This window comes from Anopheles marshallii, chromosome 3 (genome assembly GCF_943734725.1).
Source record: "Anopheles marshallii chromosome 3, idAnoMarsDA_429_01, whole genome shotgun sequence".
In the NCBI taxonomy this organism is placed as follows: Eukaryota; Metazoa; Arthropoda; class Insecta; order Diptera; family Culicidae; genus Anopheles; species Anopheles marshallii.
The window spans coordinates 23,094,885-23,109,801 of NC_071327.1; the positions used below are offsets into that span (position 1 = coordinate 23,094,885).

General features: G+C 44.0%; 4 protein-coding genes across 4 annotated transcripts; 1 reads left to right on the forward strand and 3 right to left on the reverse strand.

Annotated features, from left to right (window-relative positions):
* Positions 1 to 39: 39 nt before the first annotated feature.
* LOC128715084 (inactive hydroxysteroid dehydrogenase-like protein 1) lies at positions 40 to 1,219 on the reverse strand. Its single transcript, XM_053809967.1, has 4 exons — positions 1,060 to 1,219; positions 743 to 976; positions 227 to 687; positions 40 to 147 (listed from the first exon to the last, which is right to left on the reverse strand). Exons 1-4 carry the CDS (start codon positions 1,217 to 1,219, stop codon positions 40 to 42), a joined length of 963 nt encoding a protein of 320 aa, XP_053665942.1.
* Positions 1,220 to 3,058: 1,839 nt separating this feature from the next.
* LOC128712382 (inactive hydroxysteroid dehydrogenase-like protein 1) lies at positions 3,059 to 4,084 on the forward strand. The gene is made up of 2 exons (XM_053807276.1): positions 3,059 to 3,218; positions 3,291 to 4,084. Exons 1-2 carry the CDS (start codon positions 3,059 to 3,061, stop codon positions 4,082 to 4,084), a joined length of 954 nt encoding a protein of 317 aa, XP_053663251.1.
* A 991-nt stretch (positions 4,085 to 5,075) lies between these two features.
* LOC128712005 (inactive hydroxysteroid dehydrogenase-like protein 1) lies at positions 5,076 to 6,169 on the reverse strand. Its single transcript, XM_053806899.1, has 3 exons — positions 6,019 to 6,169; positions 5,723 to 5,956; positions 5,076 to 5,644 (listed from the first exon to the last, which is right to left on the reverse strand). Exons 1-3 carry the CDS (start codon positions 6,167 to 6,169, stop codon positions 5,076 to 5,078), a joined length of 954 nt encoding a protein of 317 aa, XP_053662874.1.
* A 2,483-nt stretch (positions 6,170 to 8,652) lies between these two features.
* LOC128713347 (inactive hydroxysteroid dehydrogenase-like protein 1) lies at positions 8,653 to 14,912 on the reverse strand. The gene is made up of 3 exons (XM_053808206.1): positions 14,762 to 14,912; positions 14,465 to 14,698; positions 8,653 to 9,125 (listed from the first exon to the last, which is right to left on the reverse strand). The coding sequence occupies exons 1-3, from the start codon at positions 14,910 to 14,912 to the stop codon at positions 8,653 to 8,655; spliced, it is 858 nt and encodes a 285-aa protein (XP_053664181.1).
* Positions 14,913 to 14,917: the final 5 nt, after the last annotated feature.

Below are 14,917 nucleotides of genomic sequence, written 5' to 3' on the forward strand. Positions count from 1 at the left end.
TAGGTATTAAAGTCACGTTTTTTGGCGTAAATTTACCGATCACGTAAACTTCTTGTCCGTGTCGGAATATTCGTGCAGGAGCTGCGTGTAAAGACGGGTAAACACCCGTAACCTCAGTGAAGCAGGAAGAATGTTGAGCGTAGCGGTCTGGATAGAAAATAGGGCACGAGAAGTAAAGTTTTAGAAACTGGTTCTCCAATTTGATAGGTTCCGATAAAATCCTTACCTGTACACCGTGCGACCAATGGCCGGTGGTTTGGTCAACTTTGCCAATGCAGTACCCAGCGTACCGTATCACATCGCTCACCTTTACGAGTCGTATCGAGAAAGAGTTTTTCTTTCCATCGGTGGGTGTTAGATACTCGGTCATACTCGTGTGCACGTATCCGGGTGAAACGGTTTGACATTCGATCCCGTACGGGGCAACCTCTTCGCGCAATGCTAAGGAAAAGCTTGTCATGTAAGCCTTCGATGCTGCATATACCGCCAGATAAGGTGTAGGGGCGAGCGATGATAAGGAAGAAATGTTTATGATAAGTCCACGGTGGCGCTTTTTCATTGCTGGCAGTGCAATGTTGCACAGGAGCGTTGCGGCCCCGACATTAATATTGATTAGATCCCACAGCAAACGTTTTTCCATTCGTTCCAACTGGATGGGCTTTTCGTTGATAACGCCCACGTTATTAACTGAAAAAAAGTGGATTAATCCAGCATCGAGGTGATTACGAAGGGTTCAACTTACCTAAGATACCGATATCTAACGCACTCAGTTCCTTCTCGAGCCGTTCATAGATCTGTTCTCCATGTGAAAAATCGGCCACCAGTGTTTTGGTCTCCGTACCATATTTCGCGGTAATTTCCTCTGCTACACGTTTCAACTTTGCTTCATTGCGAGCGATGAGCAACACCTTCATGCCTTGGCTGGCCAAATAATGGGCATAACCTTTACCGATTCCATCCGAGCTACCGGTAATTACTGTAGGAACGAAACGCCCGATTGTTAATTGCAAAGATGTACAAACATACGTACACAAACAGAACGCGCATTAGTCCACTCACCTGCCCATGGTCCGTACGTTTGGGATAAAGATTGTTGGTCACCGAGAAAGAGTCGTTTGAAACTTTTCAACAGAAGCAATACCGGTGTACGCAAATTGTCGTACAACCAGCAGACAGTACTGTACACCCCGACTACTGTGATCAGCTGTGGTAATACCATACTTGCAGCAGCCACCGTAACCGAGCAACTCACGATGCAAAACACAACTGAGGAATGATGTTGGATTCTGACCAGCCTATGCGCTGCTGACGTAACGGATGGGCCGGCTAATGCTCGGATAATACGTTAATCGGATTCGTTTTCTTGCACGAATCGCTGCCTTCGCTAATGATGACGCACCGTGCACGTTGCTTCGGTACCGTCTCGCGACTGAGCAGTAGAAATCCGGTTTTAAGGGTTTCGCTGTGTAGGGGTGCGTTATCAGATCTGTGCTTTTTCGTTTGGTGGTGTGCGTGATTCGTTATTGTCCGTTAGAACGTCCAATCATCATTTTCTAGCTACAAAGCTAGTAAAGGGTGGCGCACATGGCTGCTGTGCATGGTTGATTTTAACTTCCCGGCCAAAGGGCTTCAGGTGCTTTGTGGGTATAACATATAATGTGCGATGAGTTGTTGAGCTAGCTCGAGCGGGAATGTAAGTGAATTATGCGGGTGTTATGCATCCCAAGTTTGATGGTTCAGATTCATTTTTAACGGTGGACTAGCTAGTCCTCGACAGTTGCAGGTTCAGAAGGGAATTATTCGTTTTTTATATAAAAAAAAAACATATTGAATAAATTTTTCCAAACAAGTTTTAAAACAACACACTCTGATAGAGAAAATTAAAAAAAACACAACATATTCCAAAACCATAATTGGTTTACTAAAAGTTTACTAGCAAATAACGTTACTTAGATATATTTTTTATGCTGAGTAGTCAGTGTTTCTTTATTACTCGAAAATAGATTTATCAAGTGCTTCGTTGGCTTATCAATATCCCAATTCTCTAGAAATACACCATCAGTCTCTAGTGGCGGACCCATTTGAGGCTTTAGCCGGAAGCTTGGTAGTTGAGGCCATTTATCTCAAAGAGGTTGAGGTTGAGGAAGTTGCGGAGAGGTTCCTTCATCCTTTCCCATTCGGCAAAATCCCCGTCGTGGAAGAAAATATCCTATGAAACAATTTCATTTCTGAATACTAATTTCTGATACCAAGCGAGCATCCTCAACGTAGGTAGCATAAGTTCCCTTTCGTCCTTCTGGTACATTTCAAGTTCTGCTACGAAAAACTTGTTAAAATAAATGACGATATCGACGGAGGAGAAACTGACACGCGCGCGTTGAAGTGGACATTCCAGGAATACTCAATGGTTTTGTCGTTTTTGTACAGTCTAGCAAGGTCGATTCTCAGGACGTTCTCCTGTCCAGGAAGGTAGGTCCCCAACACGCTATTGGAGATGAAGGATACTTCCCATTTCAACTGTGTGATCTGGATCTCACCATTCCTGAGGATGCTCTTTTAGTGTCCAACCTTTCTAAACAGAGCACATCTTTCAGATTCTATCAGTTTTTATTATTTTCGCTGAATAATTAACAATAAAACAACAGAATCGAAGACCTATTCTACCTATTAGATTGCTCTCGCAATAAATAAGATATAATCATGCACGGAGATGTACTGCATCGAACTAAACCGGGCATCATTTCCTATATTCCTGCAGGTTAAACGTCAACCAACTGGTAGTACGGAGTAGTACTATTAGTAGTACCAGCTGCCGGGATCAACGCCTCTAATGGTAGTAATTATATTTAATTCTCACGCGTTTCAAGGTACGACCGTTGCTTGTTTGCCAAGAGTGGCGCGTGATGCAACACGATGCAGCAATCAGGTAGTATGATCACTATCTAATAATGGTGGCTGGATATCGATTCCGCATTTTTACATGATGTACATTTGCTTTGGCTGCCGGATTAGTTACTGCTTAGCATTCTCACCAGGCGGAGGCGTTTGTCGCGCAGAGATGTGGCTTATTTGTACACTTCTTGCCCTTATTGGTGCGTACTGCTCTGTTTGGTGGTTGTACGAAAACCTCCGTACACCGATATCACTCCTGGTCAATGGGCTACTGCAGACGCTTCTATCAAAGCGAACGTTTAGCGCAAAATATGGAGAATGGGCTGGTAAGTTGCTGTTGCCACGGTAATCATTTGAACTGGAATTCATCCACGCATATATGCATTCTATCAATCTAGTCATCACCGGTGCGTCGGACGGAATAGGCAAAGGCTACGCCCAATATCTTGCCCGGAATCGCATGGACATTGTGCTGATTGCTAGAAACGAGGCGAAACTAACGCGAGTGGCCAACGAAATTAGCAAGAAGTACTCGGTCCGAACGAAAGTACTGGTGGCAGACTTCTCCGAGGGTCAACCAGTATACGACCATATTGCTAAAGAGTTACTACCGCTGGACATTGGCATTCTGGTGAACAATGTCGGCCTCTCGTACGAACATGCCATGTGCATGGACGAGCTGCCCAAGAAAACGGTATGGGATCTTCTTAACGTAAACGTTGCCTCGGTTACGATGCTCTGCCATATGTTGGTGCCATCGATGAAACAACGTCGTCGGGGGTTGATCGTGAACATCTCATCAATGTCGGCAGCAGCGCCTGCTCCGTACCTAACCGTCTACTCAGCAACCAAGGTATACGTCCGGAACTTCTCCATGGCACTGCGTGAAGAATTACGCCCGCATCACGTTCAAGTACAGACCGTCCTGCCGGGCTTCGTTCAAACGAATATGACCGCATTCGTTGCCAACGACCGTAAAAGGCTGCAAGTGGCCAAACATCTTGTCCAGGTGGATGACTATGTACGATACGCCGGATTCACGATTGGTAAAACGGACCGTACCTGTGGCTACTGGACACATGGCCTACAGTACGCTGGCTTCAAGCTCGTGCCGGAATGCATCCGGATATTTGTGCTAAAGACAATTTACAACAGCTTGCGGAAGCCACACGGTGTTCACAATGTTGATTAAAATTATTCGTACGAGAAAGAATTCCATGGACAATTTTAACACATGCTTATCTATAGCGTGGGTAATTCGGATATTCAACGACATCATGCTGCATGTAAACCTGGAATGATGGCCATCGACATGAAGTACTGCAATTCGTGGTTAGTCTTAAAAAAATTAAAAATTTAAAAAAGTTCAAAATTAGTGTTTGATACGCTCATGGATGTTCAAGTGCTGTCGAAAATTCCAATTCTCGATGTTTAGTTTTTAAGAATTTCTTCGGAAAATTATATGGTGTTGATATCCAATAAAGTTTGTAATGATATTACTATCAAATATTGAAGGAAAATCCTTGATATTTTACCAAATTTCAGTGGGCATACTTTTTTGTATCAGCACAACAACCTGTTGCAGGCGCGGGTTGCGTCGCACGGCTTCGACACCCCTGGCTGTCGCTTCATGAGACAGCTTGTGGATGTGGTGGTGTTTGCGCGAAGTACGCTGCCAACGAATGCTACCACAGGAACGTGGGTCAACGCCTGGAGATGATCCCGGTGACGCTCCCAGACGGAATTCGACTTTTAAATGTACAGGTTATTGTTTTAATGAAGTAATGTGTTAAGTTTTAATGTTCAAGCGTTTATGTCTTGTGTGTGTGCGGATGAACGAACAATCGGAAACTATTCCCCACATCAGGACGTAACACAGCCTCAAGAGGTATTTGGCCTGCCATTTCTGGCTTTCTTTGACTTTATTTACCCGTAGCTGTACATTCAGTCCTGCGTACGGGGAATTGCACCGGATAGGTTTTTAGTAAGTAAAAGAAATGTACTGGTAGATATATTAAGTGTATCGAAATGATATCTCACGATGTTTGGTAACGTCCGGTTCCCTATTACGCTAGTTTCATAATTTCTATTAAAAGATTTCGAACGTTTTTTTCCGGGGTTTAGTTTTAATATTTCTTTTACTTCTCTTCTAATCATGTACATGTACAAACACTACACCAGTCCTATCGCGATTTTTTCTGCCGTTTAACATAAAAATCACGTCGTCCCTTTTTGTTAATTAGTCCAAAGATAAAAACTCGTAAAAACTCCGGCAGCAAGTAGAGCCCCGCAATCTGTAGACCGTGAGACCAGTGACCCGTGGTTATGTCAACCTTTCCGATCGTGCATCCCGCGTACCCAATGAAATTATCCACATTAACCAAAAACTTTTTTATCCATGGATTCTTAACACCCTTCACCAAGAACTCCGTCATATTGGTATGGACAAACGAGGGTCGCACGGTTTGGACCTCAACACCGAAGGGACTCAGCTCATCTCGCAAAGCCACCGAAAAGTTTGTCAGGTAAGCTTTCGATGCGGCATATGTCGCCAAACAGGGCGATGGACACACTGACGCGATTGAGGAAACGTTCACGATAAGGCCACGTTGGCGACGCTTCATCGAGGGTATTAGGATATTGCACAACAGTGTTGCAGAGGCCACATTTACATTGATCAAGTCCCATAGCACCTCCTGCGATATCTCGTCCACGTACATGGGCGTATCGTGGGAAACGCCAACATTGTTCACTGTCCAAACGAATCGAAGCGAACGTTAATGCATACACTCAAAACATACAAACAACGATACGAAATCTAGAATCTTACCCAGGATACCTATGTCCAACGGAACGAGCGCCTTTTCCAGATGTGGATAGATCTCTCGTCCCTTGGAGAAATCGGCCACCACCACTTTCGTCTCCACGCCATGTTTTGATTTGATTTCGGCAGCCACTTTAGCGAGCTTGACTTCATTGCGAGCAACCAACACTATCGACATACCCTTCCGGGCGAGATAATGTGCGTAACCTTTCCCAATGCCATCCGATGCACCGGTGATTACTACGACAGTTAAACGATTGGTAAAGTATCTGGAGACAAGAAAGAGAATCCGGCATACTTACCGGCCCATTTGCCGTATCGCTGAGAGAGTTTCTGGCGGAACACTAACTGCTTAATGCTTCTCAGTACCAACAGCACGGGAGTACGAAGATTTTCGTACAACCAAATAGCGCCGACGTACAGTCCGAACCACGTCAGTAATGAACAAAGCATCTTCCCGATTCGAGCGTTCGCTGCCTACTACGATGCGTGCAGTAGCGAAACCTATAAGTTCGCTGCATTTATCTGCCCACATTCGGCTGCTGATAAGAAAAATACTAATCATTACAAGAGCCAGAAATACTCGGCAGCATAACGCGATAACGATAACCGAGGATTGGCATAATCGCGGTTTAGGTGAACTAAAATATTGAACCGTACATTTGAGATTCAAGCACCATTGTGCAGCAGTGAGTTCCAGCGCATGTTCTGACTGCTTTAGCGAATCAGGCTTAACGTGCTGATTTCGTGCGATAAGACGCACAACTAACTACTTAAAACTGCAGTTTTTTTTCCGCATAACAGAATAAATCATGAAGTGCTTTCCAGATTGGTCTTGCAGAAGTTCTGTTGATTTGTAAAAAAAAAAAAAAAAAATTTAAAGGGGCCCGGTGGCATGATGGTAGCGAAGCCGGTCTTCACACGAACGGACCGGACCAAAATCCCATTAGGGCCAATCCCTCGTAGCAAGGACTGACTATCCGGCTACGTGGTTAAATAAGTCGATACGGCCAGGCCGTTCTAACGAAAAAATAAAAAAAATTTAACGATTTTCGGATTATTTTTTCTGTTTTTTGATTTCACGCAACGCTATCTTCAAAGTTACAACAAATCTTACGACTTTACGACAGAGTTTCAAAGGTTCTCAGCTGGAGATTCGATGTGGTAGTTGGAGATAGAAGGATTTTGATTTCCAACCACAGAACTCGTCCGAAACTACCAAGCACTGATGGGACCTGCTAAATTAATACAGATTTCCAAGGACATAGCGCCAATGGTCACGACAGATGAGGAAATGCTTTCGTGTATTTCAATGCGTAGAACAACTGTTGCATCTCGTAACAAAATTCAAATTGGCTTGATAGATTTTATTCCAGAAAACGTGACTTCTAGCCAACTCTTTAATTCTCTACATTCCTGGATGACCTCTGTGAAGTTGTTTCAAAATTCTAAACTCATCAGACGATTTGAGATCATGACATAAACCTCAACGACCCCCAAAGCGTTTTGATGACTGAAGACAGTCGAAGTATTGAAGCTAGATGACCATCCGTGCTTCATAAGAGCCCGGTAGAGACCAAGATGCTTTATGTGATATGGATTTAAAGCAACCATTATAAAGTTTGTGCATATTACTTACACCAATTCCTGACTGCGATGCATCTACTGTCCACTGCTATCACTATGATATCCGGTGAAGAATAGTAGCATTTGTTAAGACGAACTTACCACCAATGTTTTTATAGAATCAGATTTGCCTCTTTGTTCGAATTTTGGACTAGCCGTTTTCGATGCGGAATTCTTAGGCCGAATTTTGCCGAGTTTCATGTTCCAGATTTGTAAGTTGATATTATGCGATGAGCAGTTCTAGCACACGCTAATCATCGGCGTTTATTTCGAGCTTGGAAAGTGAACTTGTTCGGATATCCACGTTCTTTGATGAGCAAAGTCCAGAGATGAAAATGAATCTCTTGGCAGTGCGATCACGGAGCGCGAAGTCCTGACAGTGTCTGCTAACTTATCGCGAATATGTGACTGTATCAATCACTGCATTTTTAGCACGATGAAAATTCACAGTTTTCCACGGTATCCGCACATCTACGGCATCGTCCAATTTCGTATCCTCCTTCAAAGGAAAAAATCTTTGTATTTTCAGTATAACAGTTTGAAAGATTCCGGCCCGTTTTCCGGATTGTAGTTGAATTCCTAGGTGTTCGATGAAAGGAATTTGATGATTAATCCCATATCTAGATCTAGTTCAAGTTGCTGGAACTTGAACTAGAGTCGGAGTAGTTAGATACTTAGATACTTGAATACCAAACAATTCCAGCAAGTTCAACAATCTTGCGTTCTGCTCCATTATTTGCAGATAGTTCAAGTACAATTTTGAGCATAAAAGAATCTCCTCTGGGTACAGCAATGGCTTTAGCGGTTATTTAAGGACGTCTTGTACACTAGATGCGATGTACAAGAAGGTGCAGTACAGAATGGATGGAATGGAGTTGAGATGGACTTTGCACGTCCAGATTGGATCTTCCTGTCGTGTGTCCTGGTTTTGGTGCAGAATCCACTCTATTCTTGATGGAGCTTAAAGAATGTCTTAAACAATCTGCACATCCCACTGATGTATCTTCTTCATGAAATAGAAAACATAAGAAAAAAAAGACAATAATTTATGTTTTTTTATTAATATTTAAAATCCTTATAGAATAATAATAACCTTGAAGGATGCTTCAGATCTGAACTGTATTAAGAGGTCATGTTGTCAGTGCGCCTTTTGTGTCGTCAGGGACCGCAAGCTGCCAGAATTCGAATTGGGAACTATTGCGGGGCAATCAATGAGGTTCTACAGTAATTACCGATTGATTTTTAACATAGAAATCATTTCGTCCCTTCTTGTTAATTTGTCCGAGGATAAAAACTCGTAAAAACTCCGGCTAGAGTCCCGCAATCTGTAGACCGTGTGACCAGTGGCCCGTGGTCATGTCAACCTTTCCGATCGTGCATCCCGCGTACCCAATGAAATTATCCACATTAACCAAAAACTTTTTTATCCATGGATTCTTAACACCCTTCACCAAGAACTCCGTCATATTGGTATGGACAAACGAGGGTCGCACGGTTTGGACCTCAACACCGAAGGGACTCAGCTCATCTCGCAAAGCCACCGAAAAGTTTGCCAGGTAAGCTTTCGATGCAGCATAAGCCGCCAAACAAGCCGACGGGTACACGGATACGATTGAGGAAACGTTCACGATAAGGCCACGTTGGCGTTGTTTCATCGAGGGTATTAGGATATTGCACAACAGTGTTGCAGAGGCCACATTTACATTGATCAAGTCCCATAGCACCTCCTGCGATATCTCGTCCACGTACATGGGCGTATCGTGGGAAACGCCAACATTGTTCACTGTCCAAACGAATCGAAGCGAACGTTAATGCATACACTCAAAACATTCAAACAACGATACTTTTATGTTCTTTCGTCCGTTGAACACAAATTTGGTAAAAGTCGCAAAGATTTTGTTACTTACACTTTTAATTAAAATAAGAACTAACGTAAAACCTGAGCCTAGCCTAACCGCACGCACCCTGCTGATCGCTTGCTTGCTTGTCGCCGTGTGTGCTCATCCGCACACGCGATCGTGAATATGGCCGCGCCCTGACGTCGCACGTGGACCGATGACAGCCTAACGTCTGACGGCTGTTACTTGTAGCGACAACCCAGACGGCATGTCGCGCGACGTTCTGTCCACAACATCTCCCCCTGTTAAGATAGCTGGTACTGGTTCAACCAACGTGGAGGTCTTTTATTCCTAGAAGATCTACGTGGTGCTTGTACCAGCTGCGTTTCCTCATTGTTGTCTTCTGGTGTAGGATTGCCGGTAGCTAACAGGACAGGAGATTCCTCGTTTGACGAAGGTGAGCATGAGGTATACACTGAAGATGAATCGGACGATGAAGACGATGACGGTGAGGACGCGGACGATGTAGACTTAGACACAGGTGACGGAGTAAAAACTGGTAAAAACGGTGATACCGATTTTGACACAGAGGACAGATTATCTCGATTGACGGCAGATTTTGGCGATGTAATTGGCTTAGTGTTCCATGTGTCTAGAAGTATATCCAACGCCAAAGGTTGTTCAGGACCATTGCTTCGGTGATAGCTTGCGGTGCGTCCGCGCATCTGGTTTATGTGTCTACGAAGTATACGCTGATCACCGGTCCTAACCTCATACATAACGCTGCCACATCTTCTGGTTACAATTGCTGGTTCCCATTTCCAATTATTTCTTCTAAACGTCTTAACGTATACAAGGTCTCCGCAATGCAACACTCTAACATTTTCCGATACCTTTGGCCTTTCTATAACTGCACTTGGTCGCAACAAATCAAAACATGTACGCATTTGACGACCTAACATGACCTCGGCTGGTGACTTATTTCCATCAATGGCTGGGTTTGGAGTAAATCGGTAGGTTTGCAAAAATATATCTAGTGCTTCCGTGAGCGAAGTATCATCTGCACAAATCTTTTTCATGGCTCTCTTGAAACTATCCACGAATCTCTCTGCTTGGCCATTGGATTGTGGGTGAAAAGGTGCCGTTCTTAAATGCTGTATACCATTACGACTGCAAAAATCAGCAAAGGTTTCGCTAGTAAACTGCGTGCCATTGTCACTCACCAGTGTGACTGGATTACCGAAACGTGCAAATATACCTCGTAGAATAGCTATGGTTGCTGAAGCCGTAGTACTTGCTGTTTTTATAATTTCAGGCCATTTTGAGTGAGCATCTACGACAATAAGGAAGTAATCTCCTTCCACTGGGCCAGCGTAATCAATGTGCACACGGTGCCATGGAGACGATGTCTTCGGCCAAGCAATGGGAGCTGAGTGTGCCGGCGTTTTTGCTGCAGCCTGACAACTTTCACAAGAAGCAACGCATTCGCTTATGTCCCTATCAATATATGGCCAGTATACGTAACTACGAGCTAGCGATTTCATTCTTTGAATGCCTGGGTGTCCATGATGAAACTGCCGAAGGCATCGTTTTTGAAGCACTTTAGGAATTACTACTCTCTCTCCAAATAATATACAGTCTTCGACTGCTGACAAAGATTCTCTTCTTGTATAAAAACTTGATAACTCTCCTGCGTAAGTAGTATTTTGTGGCCAGCCGTTTTGTGTATAATTTCGTACTTTGCGTAGCATAGAGTCTTTCAGTGTCTGATTAGCAATTTCCGTGAAGCTAATTGGTAGAGATGAAATATTACTTATGACGACTGACCTTACATCCCTCTCTAATTCTAAACTTGCAATGACATAATCATCATCCGGCTTATCGTGCTTATTTATCAGTCTTGATAGTATATCGGCATTGCCAAACATCTCTGTGGACACATATTCGATATCAAAATCATACATTAATAGCGTTAGGGCGAAACGTTGTAATCGGTTAGCCGTATAAACAGGGATGCCTTTCTTGTTACCAAATATCCGCAATAAGGGTCTGTGATCTGTCTGAAGGCGAAAATGTCTACCGAATATCATTTTATGAAACTTCGTGACGGCGAAGATGATGGCTAAGCCTTCCCTGTCAATCTGGCTATACTTTTGTTCCGCTTTTGTGAGGGATCTTGACGCGTGTTGAACAACTTTGATAGTACCATCAGATAACTTGTGACTCAACGTTGCTCCCAGACCGACGCTAGACGCATCAGCTGATACCACTATTTCGAGTCGTGGATCGTAGTGAGTTAATAAGAGGTTTGAAGACAATATTGATTTGAACTTTTCAAAAACGTTTTTGCATTGTGCTGACCAAGCAAACCCTTTTCCTTCTTTTAATAAAGCATCTAGCGGGTATCGTAAGTTGCGTAAATTCGGTATGAAACGGCCATAGTAATTGATTGCTCCGAGGAATGACCTAACCTCACTGACATCGGATGGTGGAGGCAGATTGACTATAGCCTCAATTTTTGCGGGATCGGGTCTAATGCCGTTACTATCTATGATATGCCCTAGATATTTGATCTGCTTCTTATTGAAAGAGCATTTCTCTACGCGGATTGTAAAACCGTAATCCTGTATGCGATTGAGCGTTTGATTAAGAACTTCGTCATGTTCCTTCTGATTCCTACCTCCGACAATGATGTCGTCCATATAACTCGAGACTCCACGTATGCCAACAAGCATCTTGTCCATAAGCTGTTGAAATGCAGCTGGAGCTATCTTGATCCCCGGTGGCAGTCTGTTGTAGGAATACAGCCCTTTGTGTGTGTTAATGGTCAGGAGGCTTCGACTCTGCTCATCGATTTCAACCTGAAGAAAAGCATCCGATAAGTCAATTTGTGTGAAGTGAGTACAATTACCTAGCTTGGCGAATATGTCTGCTGGTAATGGAAGCGGGTACTCCTGGGGGTGCAAGGCTCCATTAAGTCCGGTCGAATAATCTCCACAGATTCTTATTTGACCGTTTGCCTTGCGTACAACGACTATAGGTGCGGCCCAATCGGAATAGTCAACCGGTGTTATAACTCCCAACTCCTGCAACCTGTCAAGCTCCTTATCAACCGCATCCAACATTGCGTACGCAACCGGACGCTTTGGACAGAAAACCGGACGACGATGCTCCTTTAGTTGCAGAGTAACGCTTCCCTTTGTGCAAAGCCCCATTCCAACTCCAAAAAGCTTAGGAAAACGCTGTTGTAACTCCTTGAATGATGATGTGTAGACGGCATTGCATATCTGGTCAATAGGCACTGACCACAATGAGAATGCCTCGACCAGATCCGTACCTAGCAGTCTCAAATTTGCCTCAGAGACATAAATAGTTCCTGTTCGTTGCTTTTCTCCGATGATGATGTTTGCTCGAAATTCGCCAATGATGGGTAATATTCCTCCTGAAGCAGTTTTAGCGTCCACTGATGGCGCTGATAGAGATGGTGCTCCGATATGCTTCCATACGCTTTTGCCGATGACTGTTATGTCGGAAGCGGTATCTAACTGCAGTTGTAGACTCATACCATTAATGTTGAGTGGCACGTATTTCCTTCTCTGGCGGACGTTTTGCACATTAACTGTAACCGTTCTGGTGTTGGTTTGTCTTCGACGAAAATGCGCTTTATAATTGTTGGTGCTTGCAAAACCAGTCTTTGTTTTGCAAAACCCTTCCTTGTGGCCTACGTTTCCACATTTTGTGCACTTATGGGAACGATACGTACATTCACGAGACCAATGTAATGATCCGCACAGCCAACAGGGATTGCTAGGTTTTATAGAGGATGAAGGTTTGGCAGATGTATGGTGACGATGATGCTGGAAACGTCTTCCTCTATGCTGCACTGCGTTTACTTGCTCAGTCGTCTCACGCTCGATCATAGCGCTGTCGTGTTTCAGATTGATGATGCGCTGGCATTCCTTTGTGACTTGCTCCATTGTAATTTCCGGACGATCCTCGATTTTGGCTAGCAATCTTTGTCGAATTTCCACATCTTTTTCGTCCTTAATTCCGCAGATGAACACGAGGCATTTCAGCTGCTCCTCTGTCAATTTTCCCAGCTCAAAGTTGACCACACCTCGATTTACACGGCAAGCATACGCCAAGTAGTCCTCTGATCTTTCTTTGCGCGTGTTCAGGCATTTATATCGTTTATGTAATAGGGATTCCTTTGTGCCGAACAAATCTGTGAGCTTGACGACCGTATCTAAAAACGAAAAATCTCGTGCGTGTTTAGGTAAAATAAAATTTGCATACCGGTCGTGCTCGAGGGTTCCTAGATTGCGCATAAGAAAACGGACTTTTGCTTCGTCACTTAAGCGGGCTGCATCTCTCTCGAAGAGATCTTCGTAACGCCTATACCAAGCGGCAAATGTGGTTCCAGCTTCAGCATCATACTTGAATTCCTTCACATGACTGCAGAGCGAATCCAGAATTTGTTCTGGCGATGAAAAAGGATTTTGGCTTGACCCTTGCTGTTGCATCAATTGCGCCAAAATATTCTGCTGCTGGGTCATTTGCTGCTGCATCAGTTGGAAAATTTGTACCATCGATATATTTTCCGGCGGCGGCAATTGCGGCGTTAGTGATGGAGGATGTTGCAATGGCGGGTCCCCGGAACCATTTTGTAGCTGGTGCGTTGCGGTCGATGAATGGACACTAAAAACTCCACTAGCGCGTCTCTCTTCATTTGGACTTAAGTTCATTTTTTTTTTTTTTTTTTTTATATGACGTCTTCACAACACTGAACAAATAAAAACTACACACGAACTTTTGGCTCAACCCAATGATGAGGAGCTTACGATTATGGCCTCGCAAAAATGTTCCTGCACTCGATGATGAGGCGATTTTTTTTATATATATATATATATATATATATATATAGGCCCGGTTCGACTCAATGATGAGAAACTTTAAATAATCCTCGTCGCCACTTTTATGTTCTTTCGTCCGTTGAACACAAATTTGGTAAAAGTCGCAAAGATTTTGTTACTTACACTTTTAATTAAAATAAGAACTAACGTAAAACCTGAGCCTAGCCTAACCGCACGCACCCTGCTGATCGCTTGCTTGCTTGTCGCCGTGTGTGCTCATCCGCACACGCGATCGTGAATATGGCCGCGCCCTGACGTCGCACGTGGACCGATGACAGCCTAACGTCTGACGGCTGTTACTTGTAGCGACAACCCAGACGGCATGTCGCGCGACGTTCTGTCCACAACAGATACGAAATCTGGAATCTTACCCAGGATACCTATGTCCAACGGAACGAGCGCCTTTTCCAGATGTGGATAGATCTCTCGTCCCTTGGAGAAATCGGCCACCACCACTTTCGTCTCCACACCATGTCTCACTTCGATTTCAGCGGCCACTTTAGCGAGCTTGGCTTCATTGCGAGCAACCAACACTATCGACATACCCTTCCGGGCGAGGTAATGTGCGTAACCCTTTCCAATGCCATCCGATGCACCGGTGATTACTGCAAGAATAGTAGGATTAACTCAACTAACACGAACACAAACTTAATTAACACTACACTTACCAGCCCATTTGCCGTAACGCTGAGAGAACTCTTTCCGGAATATTAACTGCGTGAGACTTTTCAGTACCAACAGTACGGGAGTACGAAGATTTTCGTACAACCAAACAGTGCCTACGTACAGTCCGAGCCATGTCAGTGCTGAACAAAACATCTTCA

Bases quoted from the DNA above. Each gene is read 5' to 3' on its own strand.
- LOC128712382 (XM_053807276.1), top strand. From the start codon at position 3,059: ATGTGGCTTATTTGTACACTTCTTGCCCTTATTGGTGCGTACTGCTCT. The intron at 3,219-3,290 runs GTAAGTTGCTGT...CTATCAATCTAG, and splicing joins AAAATATGGAGAATGGGCTG to TCATCACCGGTGCGTCGGAC.
- LOC128713347 (XM_053808206.1), bottom strand. From the start codon at position 14,912: ATGTTTTGTTCAGCACTGACATGGCTCGGACTGTACGTAGGCACTGTT. The intron at 14,699-14,761 runs GTAAGTGTAGTG...CTATTCTTGCAG, and splicing joins GCGTTACGGCAAATGGGCTG to TAATCACCGGTGCATCGGAT. The intron at 9,126-14,464 runs GTAAGATTCCAG...TCGTTTGGACAG, and splicing joins GTTGGACATAGGTATCCTGG to TGAACAATGTTGGCGTTTCC.
- LOC128715084 (XM_053809967.1), bottom strand. From the start codon at position 1,219: ATGGTATTACCACAGCTGATCACAGTAGTCGGGGTGTACAGTACTGTC. The intron at 977-1,059 runs GTGAGTGGACTA...TCGTTCCTACAG, and splicing joins AACGTACGGACCATGGGCAG to TAATTACCGGTAGCTCGGAT. The intron at 148-226 runs GTAAGGATTTTA...TTTTCTATCCAG, and splicing joins ATTGGTCGCACGGTGTACAG to ACCGCTACGCTCAACATTCT.
- LOC128712005 (XM_053806899.1), bottom strand. From the start codon at position 6,169: ATGCTTTGTTCATTACTGACGTGGTTCGGACTGTACGTCGGCGCTATT. The intron at 5,957-6,018 runs GTAAGTATGCCG...TAACTGTCGTAG, and splicing joins GCGATACGGCAAATGGGCCG to TAATCACCGGTGCATCGGAT. The intron at 5,645-5,722 runs GTAAGATTCTAG...TCGTTTGGACAG, and splicing joins GTTGGACATAGGTATCCTGG to TGAACAATGTTGGCGTTTCC.